Source organism: Martes martes (assembly GCF_963455335.1).
Source record: "Martes martes genome assembly, chromosome: 12".
NCBI classification, from domain to species: Eukaryota; Metazoa; Chordata; class Mammalia; order Carnivora; family Mustelidae; genus Martes; species Martes martes.
This window is the reverse complement of record NC_137900.1, coordinates 47,223,367-47,244,819: the sequence shown is the minus strand read 5'-3', so window position 1 is coordinate 47,244,819 and position 21,453 is coordinate 47,223,367. Positions and strand designations below refer to the sequence as shown.

Sequence of the window (21,453 nt, the reverse complement as noted above, 5' to 3'; positions counted from 1 at the left end):
TGTCATTCCTGTTCCCTCCTGCCCACCACCAAATATTTCATAAATACATGCCAGAGCTTATTTGCCACAAATCTGCAAAAACATCCCTAAGTCCCTGACCCAAGGGGTGAGAAATCCATTGTAATTCTTGCTCCTGGATATAGTTACAGAAATAGTGCCAAGGAGTTTTTCTAACTTCATTTCTTTGATTTTACTTCCTTTCCCAAACACAGTGGGGCATATTTAAAATTAGTTTCTTCCCACAAGTAGGAATTGCCCTTGAAATTAATTTTTTTTGTGTCCAAAATGATCTTTTTTTTCCTGCTTCCTCGACTTGGGCCAAATATGAGAGAGTTTACTGAAATGTACAAACTCACTTCCTCCCATAATACTTCTCTTCCTTTCTGTATTTATGCCTCCCTTTGGAAAATATCCTGTTTTCCCAAACACACTTGAAAAACTCATTTACCAGTGAGTTAGGGGATATTTTACCTTTACCGATTGCTCTTGGGGATTATTTAACTTAACACTAATGAATGTAAGAAAGCTTGGTCAGTTTGGTCAGGTTTCTCCTGGTCGGAGACTACCTTCAGGCCCTGGTATGGGCTGCATTGTTTCCCCACCCCCATTCTTAAGTTGAAATCCTAACCTCAGGACGTCAGAATGTGACTAGTTTGAGATAAGGTCTTCAGTAAGATAATTCAGTTAAGATGACATGTTTAAAGGATGCCTGGGTGGCTCAGTCAGTTAAGCATCTGCCTTCAGCTCAGGCCACAATCCTAGGGCCCTGAGATTGAGTCCCACACCGGGCTCCTGGCTCGGGGGAGAACCTTCTTCTCCCACCACCCCTGTTTATGCGTGTGCTTGCTCTCTCTCTCTCTCTCTCTCTCTTTGGCAAATGAATAAATAAAATCCTTAAAAAAATAAAATGAGGTCTTTAAGGTGGGACCTAATTTATATAACTGGAGAAGAGATTAGGACACAGATACACAGGGAGGACAGAGCACTGAAGACCCAGAGAGAAGGCCAGCTACAAGCCAGGGAGCAAGGCCTCAGAAGAAACCAATCCCACCAACACGTTGGTTCTGAGACTCCAGCTCCAAAATTGTAAGAAAACAAATTTCTGCTGTTTAACCACCTAAATACCACCTGCTGTGGTATTTTGTTATGGCGGCTCTAGCAGATTCACACAGGTCCCCAACTCAAACTCACCTTCTTCACTGTGTCACTCAGCCTCCAAACCTGTCTGTCCAACAGCCTGTTGACTGTTTCCACCTGTGTATCCCCTAGACACTTCACACTCGGTGTGTCCAACCTGGAAGTCTCACCACTCTCTGTATGCCTGCCCTTCTTTCAAGGCTCCCCATCTCAGTGATGACACCCCCACGACAAGCCAGAAATCTAGGTGGCACTCCTGATTCAGCTGTCCCTCCACTCCCCCTTCTATTAGTTTTAAAGTTCTGTGCATTCTACTCCTTGAATCTCTTCATTTAATTTTTTGTTTCCATTGAAAAATGCCAAAACCGAAGAAAATTTGAAAGGATACAGTGAAAATTAACCATTTTTATAAAAGATGTATTTATTTATTTTAGGGAGAGAGCGAGCGAGCAAGAATGTGCGCCCACGCGTGTGCACGGACTGGGGGAGGGGCAGAGGGAGAAGGAGAAAGAGAATCCAAGTAGATCCCCACCCCCACCCCATTTGAGGCCAGGACCCTGAGATCATGACCTAAGCCAAAATCAAGAGTCAGATGTTTAACTGACTGAGCCACCCAGGCAACACGCATTTAACATTTTTTATATTTGCTTCCACTTCCTCCATATATATACTCTCCTGTGTATATATGCTATATATATAATAGTATATAGTATGTGTGTATATAAACATTTTTCCTGAACCATTTGAAAGTAAATTACAAACACCATGGTATTTCACCTCTGAATATTTCAGCAGACATTTCCTAAGAATAAGGCTATTCTGCCACATAACCTCAATATCACCACCATACCTAAAACTTAACATTATTTAAGTAATACAGTCTAATACATAATCCATATTTAAATTTTACCAGTTGTTTCCAAATATCTTCCTTCCCCTTCCTTTTCCTTCCCTATTCCTTCATTCTCTCCACACACACACATACACAATCTACGTGTGTGCATGTATATATATGCATGCATACCTCTAATTCAGATCTGACTCCACAAGATTCTACATTTTCCCCCCTACATATATACATCCCACAGTGAAAATCCTGGTTCCTAAGACCTCAGTGGATTTATTCATTCTGTGCCTTATAATATACACAAAATAGTTTCAGAATTGTGACTAATACAACGATCATTAGCAAATTTACTAAGCAAAATTTAAGATCTTCTTGCACTTCTTTTGGTCCTTAGAATATATCCCCCACCAGGAATACATAGAATACTGTATTCAAAAGTTTCTTGAATTTTTTCATCTGACTATATTTCAATTTGAGAGTTAATTTATTTCTTTTTCAATTTTGTGATTTTTTAAAAAATCCTTTTATTTATTTTTTTAAAAATTTTTAAAAATTATTTATTTGACAGAGATCACAAGTAGGCAGAGAGGCAGAGAGAGAGAGAGAGAGCGCGCGAAGCAGGCTCCCTGCTGAGCAGAAAGCCCGATGCGGGACTCGATCCCAGGACCCTGAGTTCATGACCTGAGCTGAAGGCAGCGGCTTAACCCACTGAGCCACCCAGGCGCCCAAAAAGCCCTTTTATTTTTTAAAAAATATTTACAACATTTACATAGAAGTCAAACCTTTATAAAAGGAATATTTAAAGTACTAATGTCAGCAAGATGACCAAATAAGACATCCCTTGCTTAGGGGCGCCTGGGTGACTCAGTTGGTTAAGTGTCTACATTCAGCTCAGGTCATGATACTGGGGTCCTGGAATTGAGCTCCCCTCCCTCTGCCACTCCCCTCACTCATGCTCTCTGTCTCTGTCTCTCTCTCATAAATAAAATCTTACAGAAAAAAAAAAAAAGACCTCCTTGCTCATACCTGTATCCCCAACAATAATAATTTGGCATCCAACCAGGGACAAACTGCCTTTGTGGGAGCCTCGGGATCAGGTAGACAATGAAACCCCAGTGCAGGCCAAGACCAAGGACAGCTGTTTCGAGAAGGCAGGCCCTCACCCCGGCTGCTGGCTCACCAACTGTGGTCACTCAGGGCCACAGACGCAGAAAGAGCTCTGTCACCCCATGACTTGGCTACAGCCCCATCTGGCTTTGGTTCTGTGAGCAGCACCGTATGCAAAAGGCCTTGGGAGGTGTCACACCTACCGGTGCGTGGGGTAACAGGCATGGGGACCTCAGTCCTGGCTGGAGTCCCCAAAGCGGCCTATGAGCTGGCTCCAAGACACTCTTGGCTGGGATCCAGAAGCTCCTGGGAGTAAGCCTGTCAATCTTGGTCAAACAGCAGATTTTGAAACATCCCTAGAACTGGACTCCAGCCCATCCCAGCAGCAGCCTGTGAACAGTCCTGCTGGCACAAGGACCTGGCAGGAGACCTTCCTGTCTGTGACTTGGAGACCCTGAAAGGGCGCTGTCCTTTCTCCAGCGCCTCTAGCCATGGTCAGAGAGCCAGCCGGCCCACCCAGGGACCTGGCAGGAGCCAGGCCAGTCCATGCCTCCGCAGCCAGGGACATCCCGTTGTCATTGCTATTCCCGCTACCCTACTGCCACTTGGTAAAAGTAGTCAATTTAGTTAGGTAACCAATTAACAAACACATCTCTATTTCATTATTTCCTTTCTTTCTTTCTTTTTTTTTTTTTTTTTGGACCTTTCCTTTAGGTGATGGGTTTTATTTTTTTTTAAATTTTATTTTAATAAACATATAATGTATTTTTATCCCCAGGGGTACAGGTCTGTGAATCGCCAGGTTTACACATTTCATAGCACTCATCATAGCACATACCCTCCCCAATGTCCATATCCCCACCACCCTCTCCCGTCCCCCCTCCCCCCAGCAACCCTCAGTCTGTTTTTTGAGATTGAGTCTTTTATGGTTTGTCTCCCTCCCAATCCCATCTTTTCATTTTTTCTTTCCCTAGCTCCCCCCAACCCCCCCACATTGCATCTCCACTTCCTCATATCAAAGAGTATTATTTCCTTTCTTATTAGAAAAAAAAAATCTAACTTTTCTCACTCAAAAATATCTGGGGAACCCAGCTACATATTTTCTGAGAGATGGTCATCATTCTTTGTTTACTGCACCAGACCATGTTTTCTTAATTCTAAGACTCGCATTCCTTTCTATTTGAGCATTTCAGCACCAAAACCAGTCTTAAATCAGTGCCAAGTGGACTTACCAGCCAAGAGGCTGAAAGTTAAGTTGTGACCATTCTTTCCTGGACGGTTTCCTATTCATTTGCTTCTTAATGCAACCGAAGTACTTGAAAGAGCAGCGTCAGGAAGTTCCGTTTTGCATACTTGGGGTTGGTATTTGTTGAGCATATGCTTAACATTACTGTGATGCAGTATTGAAACAAAAAGTTGCCATTTATGCAAGAGATTGCCTGTCGCACATCAGAGACTGCAGTTGAATGTAGTAGACACAGCCAAGTCTCTTGGGAACAATGACAAATTTCAGAGCAAAGGTTGGTGTGAGCCATTTATGCATCAGGAAGTACATAGGCACTAGACGTTTATCAGTTAAAAGCTTTCAGCTGACTTGCAAGAGAAGCTTTTATAATTCCAGCTTTACTCATGAAGAAATAAAAAAAAAACTAATAGAAAATAGACTTGGAATCCCAGCTATCGTTTCTACGCCTCAAAATTTTTCAGGTGATTCTAAAACTGACAAGACTTTATACACAGGATGCCTGCTTTCAAAGCTGCTAGTTGACGTTGTACTGGAAGGTCTTGGCAGAGCAATTAGGAATGAATGAATGCATGAACAGCATTCAAACGGAAAAGAAAGAGGTAAAACTATATTCATAGATGACATGATCATAAATAGAAGATCCCAAAGACACCACAAGAAAACAAATAAATTCAGCAGTTTTAGGAAATAAGATGAACACACAAAAATCAGCTGTGTTTCTATACACCAGCAATGAATAATCTGAAAAGGAAATTAAGAAAACAATCCCAAAGGATAAAATACCTAGGAATAAAATGAATCAAGGAGATAGAAGACTTGCAAGCTGATAACCACAAAACACCGGTGAAATAAATTAAAGAAGACCTAAATGAATGGAAAGACATTCTGTGTTATGAATTGGAAAACTCAATGTTGTACAGATGATAAAACTGATCTATGGATTAAATGTAATCCCTCTCAAAATTCCAATGAGGCATACTTTGCATAAATGGGCATAAAATTCATATGAAATTACAAGGGATCCCAAAGAGCTAAGACAATCTTGAAAAGAAGAACCAAACCAAGGACTCACATTTGCAATTTCTGAGGCTTACTACAAAGCTACAAATCAAAACAGCATGGAACTAGCAGAAGGATAGACATACAGACCAATGGAATAGAACTGAGAGTCCAGACTCAGAAACTCATACATCTATGGCCATTTGATTTTCAACAAGGGTGCCAAGATCATTCAAAGGGAAAGAATAGTCTCAATAACAAATGGTGGCAGGACAGCTGATAGCTACATGCAAAAGAGTAAAGTTGGATTCACTACCTCACACCATGCTAACAAAGTAACTCAAAATGGATCAACGAGCCAAATATAAGAACTCAATATAGTTCTTGAAAGAAAACACAGGGTGCCTGGGTGGCTCAGTTAATACTTACCTGCCTTCAGCTCAGGTCATAATCCAGGGTCCTGGGGTAGAGTCCCATGACAAGCTCCCTGCTCTGTGAGGAGTCTAATTCTCCCTCTCCCTCTGCCCTCCTCCCCTCTCCTGCTCTCTCTCTCTCTCAAATAAGTAAATAAAAATCTTTAAAAAATATAGGGGTAGGGGCACCTGGGTGGCTCAGTGGGTTGAAGCCTCTGCCTTCGGCTCGGGTCATGATCTCAGGGTCCTGGGATCGAGCCCCGCATCGGGCTCTCTGCTCAGTGGGGAGCCTGCTTCCTCCTCTCTCTCTGCCTGCCTCTCTGCCTGCTTGTGATCTCTGTCTGTCAAATAAATAAATAAAATATTAAAAAAATATATATATATAGGGGTAAATCATCCTGACTTTGGATTTGGCAATGGATTTGTCTTAGATATAACACCAAAAGCATGATCATAAAGAAAAAAAAAATAGATAAATTGGACTTCACCAAAATTAAAAACTATTGTACATCAAAAGACATTATGGGGCACCTGGGTGGCTCAGTGGGTTAAAGCCTCTGCCTTCGGCTCAGGTCATGATCTCAGGGTCCTGGGATGGAGCCCCAGCAGGGATCCTGCTTCCTCCTCTCTCTTTCTGCCTGCATCTCTGCCTACTTCTGATCTCTGTCAAATAAATAAATAAAATCTTAAAAAAAAAAAAAAGACATTATCAGCAAAGTGGAGGGGCAACTGGGTGACTCAGTGGGTTAAGCCTCTGCCTTTGGCTCAGGTCATGATCCCAGAGTCCTGGAATCGAGCCCCGCGCATATGGCTTTCTGCTCAGCGGGGAGTCTGCTTTCCCCCCTCTTTCCCTCTGCTTGCCTCCCTGCCTACTTGTGAGCTCTCTCTCTGTCAAATAAATAAATAAAATCTTAAAAGAAAGAAAGAAGACACCTACAGAACGGGAGAACATATTTGCACATTATATATCTAATAAAAGTTATAATATTCTGAATATGCAAAGGACTCTTACAACTCAACAAGACAAACTAATTCAAAATGAGTATAGCAGCCCTTTTGTATTATTGATGAGATTATAAAATGGTGTGACTGTTATGGGAAAGAGTACAGAGTTTCTTCAAAAAAATTAAAAATAGTGGCACCTGGATGGCTCAGTCAGTTAAGCCTCTGCCTTTAGCTCGGGTCATGATCCCAGGGTCCTGGAATGGAGCCCCATGTCAGACTCCCTGCTAAGTGTGGAGTCTGCTTCTCTCTCTGCCCCTCTCCCCAGCTTGTGCTCTCTTTCGAGCTCTCTCTGTCTGAAATAAATAAAATCTTTTTAAAAAATTAAAAATAGAACTGCTGTATGATCCAACAATGCCACTTCTGGGTATATATCCAAAAGAAATGAAAGCAGGGGCTTAAACAGATATATTCACATCTATGTTCATAGCAGCATTATTCATACATTGGTGGTTCAGTGGTAGAATTCTCACCTGCCATAGCAGCCTTATTCACAACAGCTAAGTGGTAGAAGTAACCCAGATACTTATCAACAGATGAATAAACAAAATGTGGTATATAGACACAATGGAATATTCTTCAGCTTTAAAAAGGAAGGCTTTTACAGGCTACAACATGGATAAATTTTGAAGACATTATGCTAAGTGAAATAAGCATCACAAAAAGATAAGTACTACATGATTCCATTCTATGAATTTGACTACTTGACTACTTGAATTTGACTACTACTTATATGACTACTTCATATAAACCAAGTAGAATGGTGGTTACCAAGGGTAGGGTGGGGAGGAGGAGGAGTTGTTTAATGGGTATAGAGTTCCAATTTTGCGAGGTGAAAAAGTTCTGAGGACCTGTTTCACAACACTGTGATTTTATATATACATATAAAATATATGTGTGTGTGTGTATATATATATATATATTTTTTTTTAAGGCTTATTTATTTGAGAGAGAGAGCTCACATGAGCAAGTGGGAGAGGAAGAGGAAGAGAGAGAATCTTAAGTACAGCACAGACCCCAACATGCGGGGCTCAATCTCACCACCCTAAGATCATGACCTGAGCCGAAATCAAGAGTCAGATGCTTAACTAACTGAGCCACCCAGGTGCCCTGCAATTATATTTAACAACTATGACCTGCATACTTAGAAGTGATTAAGATGGTAAACTTTGTTTTTTACCACAATAAAAAAATACATGAAGAGAAGAAGAAAAATCTGAGAAGTAGTTTTGGTTTGACTCTTTGTCTCACATTAACTCACTATTACTACTACTTCAGTGAAAACAGAGCTAAAAAACACAATTGGGTAAAGTAATTGAATAGCTTCCTATTTTTCCAAAGAGGACATACAAAAGGCCAGCAGGTCTTGGCTGGGATTTGGAGACATTGGAACACTCATCCATTGCTGGTGGGAATATAAAATGGCTCAGCAGCTGTGAAAACAGTTGGGCAGTTCTTCCAGGAGTTAAACACAAAATTAACTATGACCCAGCAATTCCACTTTTAGGTATATACTCCAAAGAATTAAAGACAGATACTCAAATGTACCAGCGCTACTCGTGAGTTAAAAGTTGGAAATGATCCAAATGTCCATCAATGGATGAATGAATGGATAAACAAATTATAGTCTTTATAGCAGAATATCGTTCAATCATAAAAAAGAATGAAATATTAATAAATGCTACAAGGTGGTTGAACTTCAAAAACATGAGAAGCCAGACATGAGGTTCGCATATTACGTAATTCCATTTACAGAAGATGTAAATCCATAGAGACGGCACTCAGGCTGTGATTGCCATTGGGTGCTGGAAAAAGGGAATGGGGAGCAATTGTTTAATGGGGACACAGTGTCCTTCTGGAACTAGACAGAGGTGGTAGATGCACAACATTGTCAATGTACTGAATGCCGATGAATTGTTTACTTAAAAATGATTAATTTTGTTATATCAATTTCACTTCATTACCAAAAAATTCCACAGGTTTTAAATGTGTCATTTCACCAACATTCTATACATTAATACTAGGTGATCAAACAGGATTTAGTAGACTATTTCAATTTCGAATGTGAAACGGGCCTAAACTCAAAACTTCGTGATACTGAAGTAGAAGATGTGATGTTAAAAAAGAAGAAGACGACGACGATGAAGGAGAAGAAGGAGGAGGAGGAGGGATGTAATCATCTTGGAAAGTAAATTATTGTTTACCTGAAATGCAGTTTTTATTTCTTGAAAAAAATAAGGAGTAAATAATAGACAATAAATGTTCCTTCTTTAAGGATGTTGAGTGTGGTCTTCAGAGTTAGACCACCTGGGTTCCCATTCTTGCCTTCCCAGGAATGTTCTGGAGGACTGTCAAATGCACTGTATCTTTCTCGTGTCTTGTGTACTATTAAGAATTGCATCACTGGGGCACCTGGGTGGCTCAGTGGGTTAAAGCCTCTGCCTTGGGCTCAGGTCATGATCCCAGGGTCCTGGGATCCAGCCCCACATTAGGGCTCTCTGCTCAGTGGGGAGCCTGCTTCCTCTTCTCTCTCTCTGCCTGCTTCTCTGTCTGCTTGTGATCTCCGTCTGTCAAATAAATAAATAAAATCTTAAAAAAAAAAAAAAAAGAATTGCATCACTGCAGATTCAAGATTTACTATAACACATTCACTTATTCTCCCTCTACTGGCTGGTTCCATACTACCACACTGTAATATACTAATACCTACCAGAGCTGGGGTTATAAGTTAACAAATACTTACTGAATGCTTATTCTTTATGTGCCCTGCATTTCGCTGTGTCCTATGTGTTCCATAGTGAAGTTTAGACAGTAGCTCTGCCTAATTTATCATTTAGAAGAGGGCAGAGACCATAAACATACCAAGTATGTATCATTAAGTATGAGAAGGGAAAACAGTGCTATACAGAGATAAAAGGTGGGATACTATTATAGGGAGCGTGGGCAGGAAAGGTTTTTCTTGGGACATCTAATCTGAACGACCTACATAATATTAACAAATGACAATAGGTGAATTTGTGGGATGTTTGAGGTCAGGGACAGCAGATTGCGAAGTAATTAACTGCAGTGGAAAATGATGCATTTCCAGCAACAGCGATATAATTTTTCGTTGTAAAAGATCCAAAGGCAAGACAGAAGCCAGGGAGACCATTTAGAATGCACCGATGGTGGCCTGGACTTAGGGTAACTGTGGTTATTGGCCTGGGCGAATGGGAAGGTGTGATTCTGGGACAGAACGACGATGACGGCAGAGCGGTTAGAGGACAGACAGTAAAACAAATCCCGGCTTTCAGGGAGTCCTGCTGTGAACAACCGGAACCAGAGCACCGCAAGCTTCTCAACTAAAAACTAAAAATCTTCAGACGGTGTCTAACGTACAGGAGAGGCCAAAAGAGCTGAACTCTGGTCCTGCCCTTCCCCTATGGTACCAGCAAAGGCAGAGTGTTCGGGACCCAGCCGTGAGTCCACCCTGGTTCAGGACAGGGCGGAACAGGTCAACCCGCGGAGAATATACCCTTCAGAAACAAACTTGCGCCGGCCAACGGGAGTCCCAAGGCCGGCAGCCACCTCCCAATGCTAATTAACCCCGCCTCCGGAAGTACCGCCCCCGGCGCTCACTTCCGCTATCCTTGGCGACAGCTTATCTCGCGAGAATTAGAAGTGCCTATGAGACATGGGCTAAGCGGAAGTCGGGCCTCTTTTTCGTGGCGCCTCGGAGGCGGTAGGCTGCTTCAGGATGAAGGTAGGAAGTGGTGGAGGCTTTTGAAATGGGCTCGGGGAAGGTGAATCGAGCCCCAGAACATTGCAGTGCCACCGTCTTGGCTCTCCAGAGTCCTAGCTCCAGGTGGAGAAGAGTCTGAGGCGGGAGAAAGCCTGCCGCTCTCGGGTCCGAGGGCCCTTAGGAGAGCGGATGGCGAGCGATTACAGCTGGAGCTGCGCCGGACTGGGAGCGCCATGGTGGCGTCCTCACGCTCGGCCTGGCGAATGCGGCCCTGCTGCCTAATTGGCGGCCCGTGGGTCGGGCTCTTGCTCTCTCGGGCTGAAAGGCTGCGGAGGGCCCGTCGGCCCCGGAGTCATTCCGGAGACTTGAGGAAAAATTAGCCTAGTTTTAGTGCGATGCTTGTGCGTTATTATGCACACGTGTGCTTTAGCTAACAAAACCGACACGTCAAGGTATCAGCTCCTTGCTGAGTTACATAAAGGGGGTTACAGAAAGCCTTTTTGGTGGTTCTGCGGTTTTCTAAAGCTCTTCTCCCCTTCCTCCCCCTTAATCCTTAGCTGAACATCTCTTTCCCAGCTACTGGCTGCCAGAAACTCATTGAAGTGGACGATGAACGCAAACTTCGTACCTTTTATGAGAAGCGTATGGCCACAGAAGTTGCTGCTGACGCCCTCGGTGAAGAATGGAAGGTTGGTTACCGAATTAAACTGAGCTGTTCAAGAGCTCGTCGGTGCTGTTTGTAATTGGGTAGCGGGGTTCCTGCTCTGGGTTCTGTCTTCTGACCTTGGGTTACACTTCCACGTTTCTCTTGAAGTAGAGCTGTCACCTTGCGGGGTTCTGTGTACCTCGAAGGAGAAAATATACCTAAAGCTCTTTAGAAAGTGCCAACAAGGGTTGTTTCTGGTTGGTTGCTCGTTTGTACTTTCGTTTGTTAACATAATCTTTCCATTGCTGGAACTGTTACATTTAGTAAAACATAGGTTAGAAATAGGACTTAATTGAAAAGAATTTGCTCGTTGATGTTGGCAAATTGAAGATACAGACAAAACTTAGTAACCAGAGAAAACTAAGTTTCAAATTGGCTTTGATTTAGGATTTAAGGGCTGCAATCCTTTATTTTATAACGTGTCACTGTATTCTGCAGGGTTATGTGGTCCGAATCAGTGGTGGCAATGACAAGCAAGGCTTCCCCATGAAGCAGGGTGTCTTGACCCATGGCCGTGTCCGCCTGCTGCTGAGTAAGGGGCATTCCTGCTACAGACCAAGGAGGACGGGAGAGAGAAAGCGCAAATCTGTTCGGGGTTGCATTGTGGATGCCAATCTCAGTGTTCTCAACTTGGTCATTGTAAAGAAAGGTAAGGTTTACTTGTGTTCTTGAGTTCAGTTTCTGTTGACACTGATTTATTTTTTTATTTTTAAAGATTTTATTTATTTCTTTGACAAGTCACAAGTAGGCAGAGCAGTGGTGGGGGGTGGAGGGTGGGGAGCAGACTCCCTTTCCAGCAGAGAGCCATATGTGGGGCTTGATCCCAAGACCCTGAGATCATTACCTGAGCTGAAGGCAGAGGCTTAACCCACTGAGCCACCCAGGCGCCCCCAACACTGATTACCAAAATGGTTTTTTTATTTGCAGTATCCAGTTTGACCATTGGACTTGTTTCTTTACCAACGCATAAACAGTAATTATGGTTCTTGTTTGTAAGCAAGTTGTGGAACTAAAAAGATCTGATCACTTTACTCCTCAGGGGAGAAGGATATTCCTGGACTCACTGATACTACTGTGCCTCGACGCCTGGGGCCCAAAAGAGCCAGCAGAATTCGCAAACTCTTCAATCTCTCTAAAGAAGATGATGTCCGCCAGTATGTTGTGAGAAAGCCCTTAAACAAAGAAGGTAGGGGAAATTATGCAATTCAGGGTTTGCTTAATTTCGGTTGTCTGTAGCATCTTGTACAGATAATAGAAAGTCCACCTATTATGTATTTACCGTAAGTATTTTAGGAAAATATTGGGAAGAGGGTCAAGATGGGCACTTGTTACTAATCCTTGTTGTATCTGATGGTTCTCTGGAGTATTAGAATTTTACGTGAAATTTTGCCTGGGTTACTGATGTATGTTTATCTGAAGATAACTTACCAGACCTAAAGTTCATTACTTTTGGGTTAGGAGTCAGGAAGATAATAGGAAATTCTGGGACTGTTAACTCTTGGCCTTTATTTTCTTGATCTGAGATGTGGATAGCAATTGTAGGAGTTGTGGCCATTAGAAGAAAAATACTTGATTCAAAATCCTAGCAACAGGGCGCCTGGGTGGCTCAGATAGTTGTCATGATTTCCAGGTCCTGGGATTGAGCCTCTTGTGGGGCTCTCAGCGGGGAATCTGCTGCTTCCTCTGCCTCTCACCCTGTGTGTGCAGTCTTTGTATCTCTCTCAAATGAATGGAGAAAATCTTTTAAAAAAAATAACCCTAGGAACAGGTGTTTGGGTTTTGGAGTTTTAATATTTTGAGATGGTATATAGTAGACATGGTTTGTTAGGGAACATAACCTGTCACTGGTGAGGCAGCAGTGCTCTGTAACATGATTTGTCTCTCTAGTAAAGTGTATGAATATTTGTTACGTGGAATAAAGAGCATGTCAGTTCAGTTTGGGTTTTCTTGACAAATGGGAAAATGGGTTGGGTTTTGGCATTGGGTACTTAAAAACTTAAACCTGGCATATAGCGAGTGCTTATGGGTCGCTGCAGATATCGGAATCACTTATGTGCGAGGTACTATTTTAAGAGTTGGGGATATAGTAACAAAGGACAAGTTACTCTTGTAGTTTACACTTAGAAGTGGCAGGTAATGGCAGTTGAAACACCACTGGCAATACCAGTGTAGTTAAGTGTTCTGGTTCATAGGTGATAATAGCATCATTCTTGTATTTTTAAGGTGTTTGATTTTTAGGAAAACCTGAACAATTACTTAGTTTTAGAATTTGCATGAGCTATTTGTTATTCCCACCAGGTGTCTACAGACTCAGATGATTACATCTAAAGAGCCATCTGCTTCAAAGCAGATCTATAATCCGTAGGATTTGAGACTTAGCACACAGGCTAAGTAAAGATACCCTGTGAATAGTGCGCTGCACGTTCTAACGTTAATGGTTTCATTCCCTAGGATGGCAGGATCTGCCTTGGCAAAGACTGGATTCAAGCATAAATGGGATTTCAGAGTATGGTTAGGGGATTGGTGCAGATAGAGCTTTACTTAGTTTTCATCGATAAGTTACACATGCACAGTTAATACTGTTTTAAAATAATGCTCTTGTGTCCTAAACTACACAAATATGTAAAACCCTATAAAGACAATCTTACTGTGGAAGGGAAATTGAAGTTGAGTAGAAAAAAGCTTGGGATATGACTTCCCCCCTCCACAAGCAGAGTAGCCTAAACTTATATATAGTCTAGAAGCTGACATCCAAACTAGTGATGTAGTTTAATGAGCTGTTTTAGGATTAAATGTGCCAATCGGGAAAACACTGGCACCCAGTAGACAAAGTTAATCTGTTCACTTTTCAGAAGGACTTAACCAGTTTCTCTTTTGAGAATATTTAGCCCATCTTGGGTTTTGTTGACAGGGTAGTAAGTCTATTGAGTTACATAGTAGTTTAGATTTGACTTAAAAGGCTTCATACATGTAAGTCCTAGGTAGTCCTGTTAGTAATGTTTTTAAAATGTAGATGTGGATCCTGATGAACACGGGTATTGATAAGTGATTGAATCGTCACCTAAATTTTCAGGTAAGAAACCTAGAACCAAAGCGCCCAAGATACAGCGTCTTGTTACTCCACGTGTCCTCCAACACAAACGTCGGCGTATTGCTTTGAAGAAACAGCGCACTAAGAAAAACAAGGAAGAGGCTGCAGAATATGCTAAACTTTTGGCCAAGAGAATGAAGGTAAATCAAGAAGACCGGGGGAGGGAAAGTCAGGCCTGACTTTGGATTTTTAAGCCGGACAAGCTATAACTGCCTTTTTGTTTTGTTTAGGAGGCCAAAGAAAAACGCCAGGAACAGATTGCCAAGAGACGGAGGCTGTCCTCTCTGAGAGCTTCTACCTCTAAGTCTGAGTCCAGTCAAAAATGAGATTTTCTAAGAGTGACAAATAAATAAGATCAGACATTAAATCCCTTTCATTGAGTTTTCATTGATGATAAATCATAGATAAATGGAGAAAAAGGTGAGATAAATAGGGGAATATCGTATACAGCAATCTGATGTTGGATAAAGTGTGCAAGAGATATTTCAAAGTGAAGCCCTTTAAGGTGAGCAGCTGAGACAGTACTGTAACAGTGGCTCCTTTTGGGATGGGTTTCTTTTGGGATGGGTGGATGGCTCAGGAAAGGATTCTGAGCACAAGGTACCTACTGCTTTTTCAAGCAAGGCATGGAACAATTTGGGGGAAATAAGGGACTAGGACTATTAATCTTTTGTACACTTTATTTTGAGGAGTACAGTTTTAAAGATCTATACACAATACATGAAAAGTGCCCTTAAGAAGATGGACATTTGTCATATGTAAAAAAGATACCTTGTTAAAAGCATAGTTAACAGATATCATTTTAAAACAGTTCACAAAGCTTTTAAAACCAGTGCAAATTGTATTAACAAAAGCTTTTCAACTCTAGTAAGTTGTTACTCATGCATTTTATGGTTTCACACTGTGCCTTTAAGAAACACTTGGATCAGTGAAGGATGCACAAAGTAGTATGCTTCTAATGTAGCCTGTCTAGGTTCTATATAGTAATTGCAGTTAGAAGTATCCTTTACAGACTAGAAGGCGCTTAAAAAGGCACATCAGGCTTTAAGGGTGAAGAATGGGAATTCCTTATTTGCTGGAATACATGTTTTAACCACAGGTAAGTAAAATTTTCAAACTGCTTTAACACGGAGACTGAAGCTGTGCTTTGCACAATGCAGATTGTGATTCAGAAGATTTGTGGCCCCAGATTGTACATTACTAGTAAGTTCCCAGCTAATGACAATAATGCCAGTCCTCAGACTGAACCAGCTAGCTGGTAAGATAGACAAAAGGGAGATCAATGCTGTTCTTAATACATGGTATTAAAAAGTTGAATAACATGAAAAATTGTAATTGGCAACTGATGTTCCATAAATTAAGGTCAAACTAAAAAAGCAGAAAGGGAAAATGTAGCATTTATAAGTGATAACATAAAAAAAAAGGAATAAACACTGCAGTTGGGGTAAAGTCCGGAAGGCAAGTCTGGTATAAAAAGTCACGACTATCCAATCCAAAACTAGTAAGAAGTAATGCTGAACATCTGGACTAATTTGAAAGATTGTTTGCAGAAGTTCTCAGGCTTTTAAGTTTCATACATTGCTACAATCATTCTAGATATTTCTAAATGTATGGATAATGACTGCATTATCTGGCCTTACGGTTTTGTTTGCAGTAAATTTTTAGTGGTCCCCTTTCTGTGGTAGGTACTAGAAGAGGCCTTTGTGCACTTTTAACACAACAACCCCTATTTCTAAATGAAAGCAGGTTTCCAATGTATAATGGCTGAGTTATTTAGAATGTTGTAAAAAGTTACTAGGAAATGTATACTTTGGTACAGTAGAGCCAAATCTTAAATGTGTGAGGAGATCCTCATTACACTTAGTAGGAAGTGCTTTGGTAAGTAATTTAGTTCAAGTTAATGAAGGCTACAGAGAAGGGGGAAAAACAGTATCGAACTCTAGAAATCACAAAGGTTAGAACTGCACACATTTCAGGAGCCTTAAGCAAACAGCAAACAAGAATTTTCCATTTTTATTCAGCCTCAAGCTTAGATGTAAGGTAATTCCAAACTTTGTTGGGACAGTAAATGTTAAGTACCAAGTGTTAAATTGCAAAAATATGTATTCTGAGATAGTGCAAATGATCCATTTTTAAGGTAATGAGTTGTACATAATTTCTGTCAAGTTCTTTCACTCAGGAATTTCATAATAAATTGAAACAAAATCTGCATAGGTTAGATTAGCCCTGAAATGTTCAAAGACTGGTACAGTAAAAAGTTCTAAAAGATTACACCAGGTGGGAGATTTGTAACACCTGGAAATTTTATCAACTAATTCAATCATCTGCATAATTACTGTAAAAGCACACAACCGAGTGGCTTTTTAAATCTTGCAGGGTTAAGGCAAACTTAATTGTTGCTAAGGGCTGTCTTTAATGAAAGGCATGATAAATGTCAGGCATGTGAGGTCATGATTTTCTTAAACCTACTGGCAACAAGCTCAATAAGCTTTAACGTTTTAAGACTTAATTGATCCACCCTAAAAAAACTATTTACAAATGCACAAATAACAAGCATACAAATTAAATATACAAGAATAAAATTTCTGTGTGCAGTGCAAGTTTATCCCACAGGTTTTTAAAAGTGACCAATAGCAACAATTGATGTACCTGAACGATGAGGTCAAAAAAAATTTTAAGCATGTTCCAATTTTGTAAATTATGAGGCTGGTTTGATTTCATTTAAACTATGATTGGTTCCTTTATTCCAATCTTAAAGCTGTTGTAAATTAACATGGTATTGGGAAGAGGATGAGAAGTAACTTGGATATTAAAGATAAAATCCACTAAGGAAGAGAATACCTAAGGCAAGGCTGCCCTCAGACTTTAAAATAATTTTTGATTAATGACTACAGCTGAGTTTAGTAGTAGTCATTTAATAGTTGCAGACCCCTTTCAGAAAATTGTATTGCAACACGCAGTCTAGGAATTTTAATAAATATAATATGGCTGTACATACAAATACCTACACAGCCACACATATATACACACATACACAAATAGTTGCTCCTGTAATTGAGATTTCATTTTTTGGGGGGGTTAGGCAAGTTTACATTAAACTGCTATTCCCCAAGACCAACAACTTAAAATATAAACAAACGCCAAGAATGAACAGTTTTCGCGTTAACAAATACACCGAGAAATCCAAAAACAGTTTTGGATCAAGCACAGGCAGATGAACCATTCAGAAGTTGCAAGCCTTTTAGATAACTGACCCTGGGGCATTTTTATGTTGTGAGATGATTCAGTATGAATTATATTTCATTATATATTGTCCCAAGCGTTAACTTCATTTCCCTTTCATCAATTGTTAGCATTTGGAATAAACCTTGAATGTTTGCCAATGGAATCTATTCCCTAAAGCTTTGCTGAAAATCTACTGAACATCTTATTTAAATGAGAGGTGCTCCAAAACACTTCCTGCACCATTCCATACTGATACTTGGTGGAGCATCAATTTTCTGTAGCTTTTCAAGAATCTCTGAAGATAGATTATTGTATGCAAGTCCATATTCATTGTCAAAAGCCTCTGAAAGACATTTTCAAAAATGCAGTTGTAATTTGTTAGAAACCATAAGATGAAAAATGTCATAATTTCATATATATCTATAAACTGCATATTTAAAAGTAGAAATCTTTGGGAAGTAGAGGATCAGTATTTACCCATAACCAATTACAATTCTGTAAATTACTTTAGAAAATGAAAGAACCTCCTTTAGTAATCCTTAATTAACCAACTTACCAATATCAATATTCTCTCTTCCAAGAGATACTAATGATAAGAAGAGGATTTCTCGGTATAAACTCCTATAAAACAAGTATTTTTAAAGTTAATGGGTAGAGAACATAAAAATACACATATGAAAGTTTTGTAAAATGGTGAAAAATGATTACGTTCTATATCTAGTTAACAGTAATGTACCCATGTCAGTGTCCTGGTTCTGATAAAACACTACAGTTAGAAGATGTCACCTTTAGGGAAAGTTGGGTGAAAGTATGGTGAATTCTGTGCTACTTTTGCAATAACTTTATTATAATATTTTAGCAATATAAATACAGTTGACCCTTGAACAACATGGGATTGAATTTCATGGGTCCACCTCTATGTTTTTTTTTCAATACAGCAGAGTACTGTAAAGGTATTTACTAACTTTATTGTAAAAATTTATTATATAACAACATACAAAATGTGTTTTGTGTTATTGGTAGGACTTCTGGTCAACAGCTATTAAGTTTTGGGGTAGTCAAACATACACAGATTATCAACTGCATGGGGGGGTCACTCAAGGGTCAGCTGTAATAGGTAACTGTTTTAACTCTACTTTGCAATTATAATTTGTAAAAGAGTTTCATCTTTTCCCACTTGACAAAGTAACATATTAATTTTTAAATAAGTTAGGGGTCTAAAACCCTTGGACACTGAAAAGTGGTGTGGTCTTTATTATTTTTTTAATCAATAAAGGACAGACTACATTTAGCTTGTGAACATAAACTTGTAACAAATCAAACCTTAAAAGTGAGCTTCATAGCTCAGTTAAAAATGAAGGAAAGCCTAAAAAATGACCTGATTTCAGAGTATTTAACATAGAAAAAAAATCAGAGTAATGCTGATTCTGATAATGCTTCATACGAACTTGTTCAGAAGCTTCAAAAGCTGTAACCTATTTCTAATTTTCCTTCTCTACCTTTCAACTACACATGCTTGAAACTAGCTGCCCTTTAGACTGTGAGATTACAAAAGGATCCATTCATTTTCATAATCAGTTCATGCTCTGTCACTTCTGAGGTTATCTTCAAAGATGCCATGACCAAAGAAACTTGCAGAGGACTTGCCAACTCTTGCCAACTGTTGGTATTTGGTAGCATTTTTTATGCCACCTTTTCTGTAGTTTCCACTGCAAAATTCATTTATACTGAGACTGGGATGAGTACTGATCTAAGCCTGTGAGCAGACAATAGTAGAGGATCAGGAAAGCTCTATATCCTTTGTAATTTACTGTTTCCATCACTTACGTAAATTGTTTCTATTCCTAAACAGGTTTTTTTTGTTTTGTTTTGTTTTGTTTTACTGTCCCACAAGAAAATAAAAGACGTGCAGGTATGACAGGGCCTGAACAAGTAGTACATATGTACTGACATCACTGCTAAAGAATTCATAGAAGGTTTCCAGTGAATAGCAGTAATGTTTCCCAAAGACTACATTTTAGACATAAATGAACTACCTCCTAAATTTTATTCCTCCACACACAACTTTTATAATATTTGCTCAAGTATGAGTAGATACATTTGGGCAGCACTTTTTGAAACAATCAGGTGTTCTACACTGACACTGAGTATGTTTCCTTTACAACTAGAGATATTCTAAAAATAATACTTAAACATGAAATTGTCTTGAGTGGCATGAAGCAAAAACTGGATTCCTACCTTTGTCTTTTCATGTCTGGCTTTATTAGCTGTGAAAGTAGGTTGATGGGTTTAAGAACATCATTATGTTGAATACTGTGCCTGATGGTTTCTACTAAAGTGCTTGTTTCTTCTTGTTCCTCTGACAGGAGAGATAATTTCTTTTCAGAATCTAATAAGAACACAGTAAATAAGAATACTCTTAATTATTTTTGTTTAAAAAGTTTTTTCCCCAGAGTTGTAGCATTTTCTACAAGTATTGTCTATTATTCAACACTGCCCCCACCTTTACCAGTAAAATTATGTGTCAATGTGGCCAGCTAAAAAAATATTTTTCCTGCTTTCTTCAGATACGAAAGTCCAGTTCCTTTGCCTTCTCCCTGAATGTAGGGGTTCCTTCTTTAGGCTGGGATGTGGTATCTCGTACTCTGGCAGCGATCTTGTGACCATGAAGCAACCTTAACCGATGGAAAGGACACTACACCAGTAGCCTGGGTCGCTGATGACAGGAGTTGCCTCCCAGTCATGGAGTGTCCACTTCATAACTTCTTTATGAGAGAGAGTAATCTTCACCTGTTTAAGCTTCTGTTATTTGCTATTAAATATAGCAGAGTATAGTCCAAATTGAAACAAGGGTAATTCCAGAATTACTAAGAACAAATACTTACAGATTTCATAAAATTACAAAAGTGCTTTAATACTAGGACTTAATCATTCTAACATTAAAAATACACAAAGTCCAGGTGCCTGGGTAGCTCAGTCAGTTAAGCATCCAACTCTTTGGGTTTCAGCTCAGGCCATGCCCTCTGGGTGAGATTAAGCCCCATATGGGGCTCCACGCTCAGTGTGGAGCCTGCTTAAGAGTCTCTCTCCCTCTCCCTTTGCCCCTTGCCCTGTTCATGCTCTCTCTTAAAAAAAAAATAAGTAAATAGGGTGCGTGAGTCGCTCAGTGGGTTAAACATCTGCCTTTGGCTCAGGTCATGATTTCAGGGTCCTGGGATCGAGTTCTGCATGGGGCTTCCTGCTCCACGGGGAATCTACTTTTCCTTCTCCCTCTGCCTGCCTCTCCCCCTGCTTATGCTCTCTCTGTGTCAAATAAATAAATAAAATATTTTTAAAAATAAGTAAATTAAAAAATCAACAAAGGGTGATTGGCCCGGAAGAAAGGGAAAACTTTAACACTGCAGGTAATTCCAGCAACTATACAATTTTCTTTGTACCCATGTTAGTTGAGATGGGAATATGTATCCAGTAGCTCCCTAGTCAGCCTCAGTTAGAGTGCCTGTCATTGAACAAGCTACTGTATTTTTCATTCACCACAGCCTCTTAATAAAGATAACTAGTAGAACTTCATTTGTGTTCAAATAACAAAGTTCTCTGTTAAAAGGAGAAATATTAGCTGCTACGGGTTTTGATTCTAGCTCTTCCACTTGCTACGTGACAGTCTCTGAATATATTTGACTTTTATGCTATGCTATGATTTTAGAACCCAACCTAATATAATCTGCAACTTTACTATTTCTCCCATAGTTCAGTTTTTTAATTACTATTTGAGAAATAATTCCCATTCAATTCACCCACTTAAAAGTGTGTAATTCCATGACTTTTAGTATATTCATGAAGTTTTGCAACCATCACACTCAATTTTTGAAGATTATCATTCCCCCAAAGAAACCTATCAGCAGTCCCTCCTCTGTCTCCCCAAACCTTCAGCCGTAGGCAACCACTAATCTACTTTGTCT

The 21,453-nt window shown here is 39.9% G+C and overlaps 2 protein-coding genes across 2 annotated transcripts in view; one reads left to right on the top strand and one right to left on the bottom strand.

Annotated features, from left to right (window-relative positions):
• The first annotated feature begins 10,402 nt into the window (after positions 1-10,402).
• Positions 10,403-14,636, top strand: RPS6 (ribosomal protein S6). The gene is made up of 6 exons (XM_080819877.1): positions 10,403-10,493; positions 11,030-11,161; positions 11,617-11,827; positions 12,218-12,364; positions 14,252-14,409; positions 14,500-14,636. The coding sequence occupies exons 1-6, from the start codon at positions 10,488-10,490 to the stop codon at positions 14,593-14,595; spliced, it is 750 nt and encodes a 249-aa protein (XP_080676003.1). The 5' UTR covers positions 10,403-10,487; the 3' UTR covers positions 14,596-14,636.
• Positions 14,637-14,933: 297 nt separating this feature from the next.
• DENND4C (DENN domain containing 4C) overlaps positions 14,934-21,453 on the bottom strand; it is a 136,792-nt gene continuing 130,272 nt past the window's right edge. Inside the window, exons 31-33 of the mRNA XM_080819876.1 lie at positions 19,733-19,883; positions 18,051-18,115; positions 14,934-17,837 (exon numbers count right to left, since the gene is read on the bottom strand). Coding sequence (XP_080676002.1) covers positions 17,701-17,837; positions 18,051-18,115; positions 19,733-19,883 — 353 coding nt within the window. The 3' untranslated portion in view covers positions 14,934-17,700. The remainder of the gene's footprint in view (positions 17,838-18,050; positions 18,116-19,732; positions 19,884-21,453) is intronic.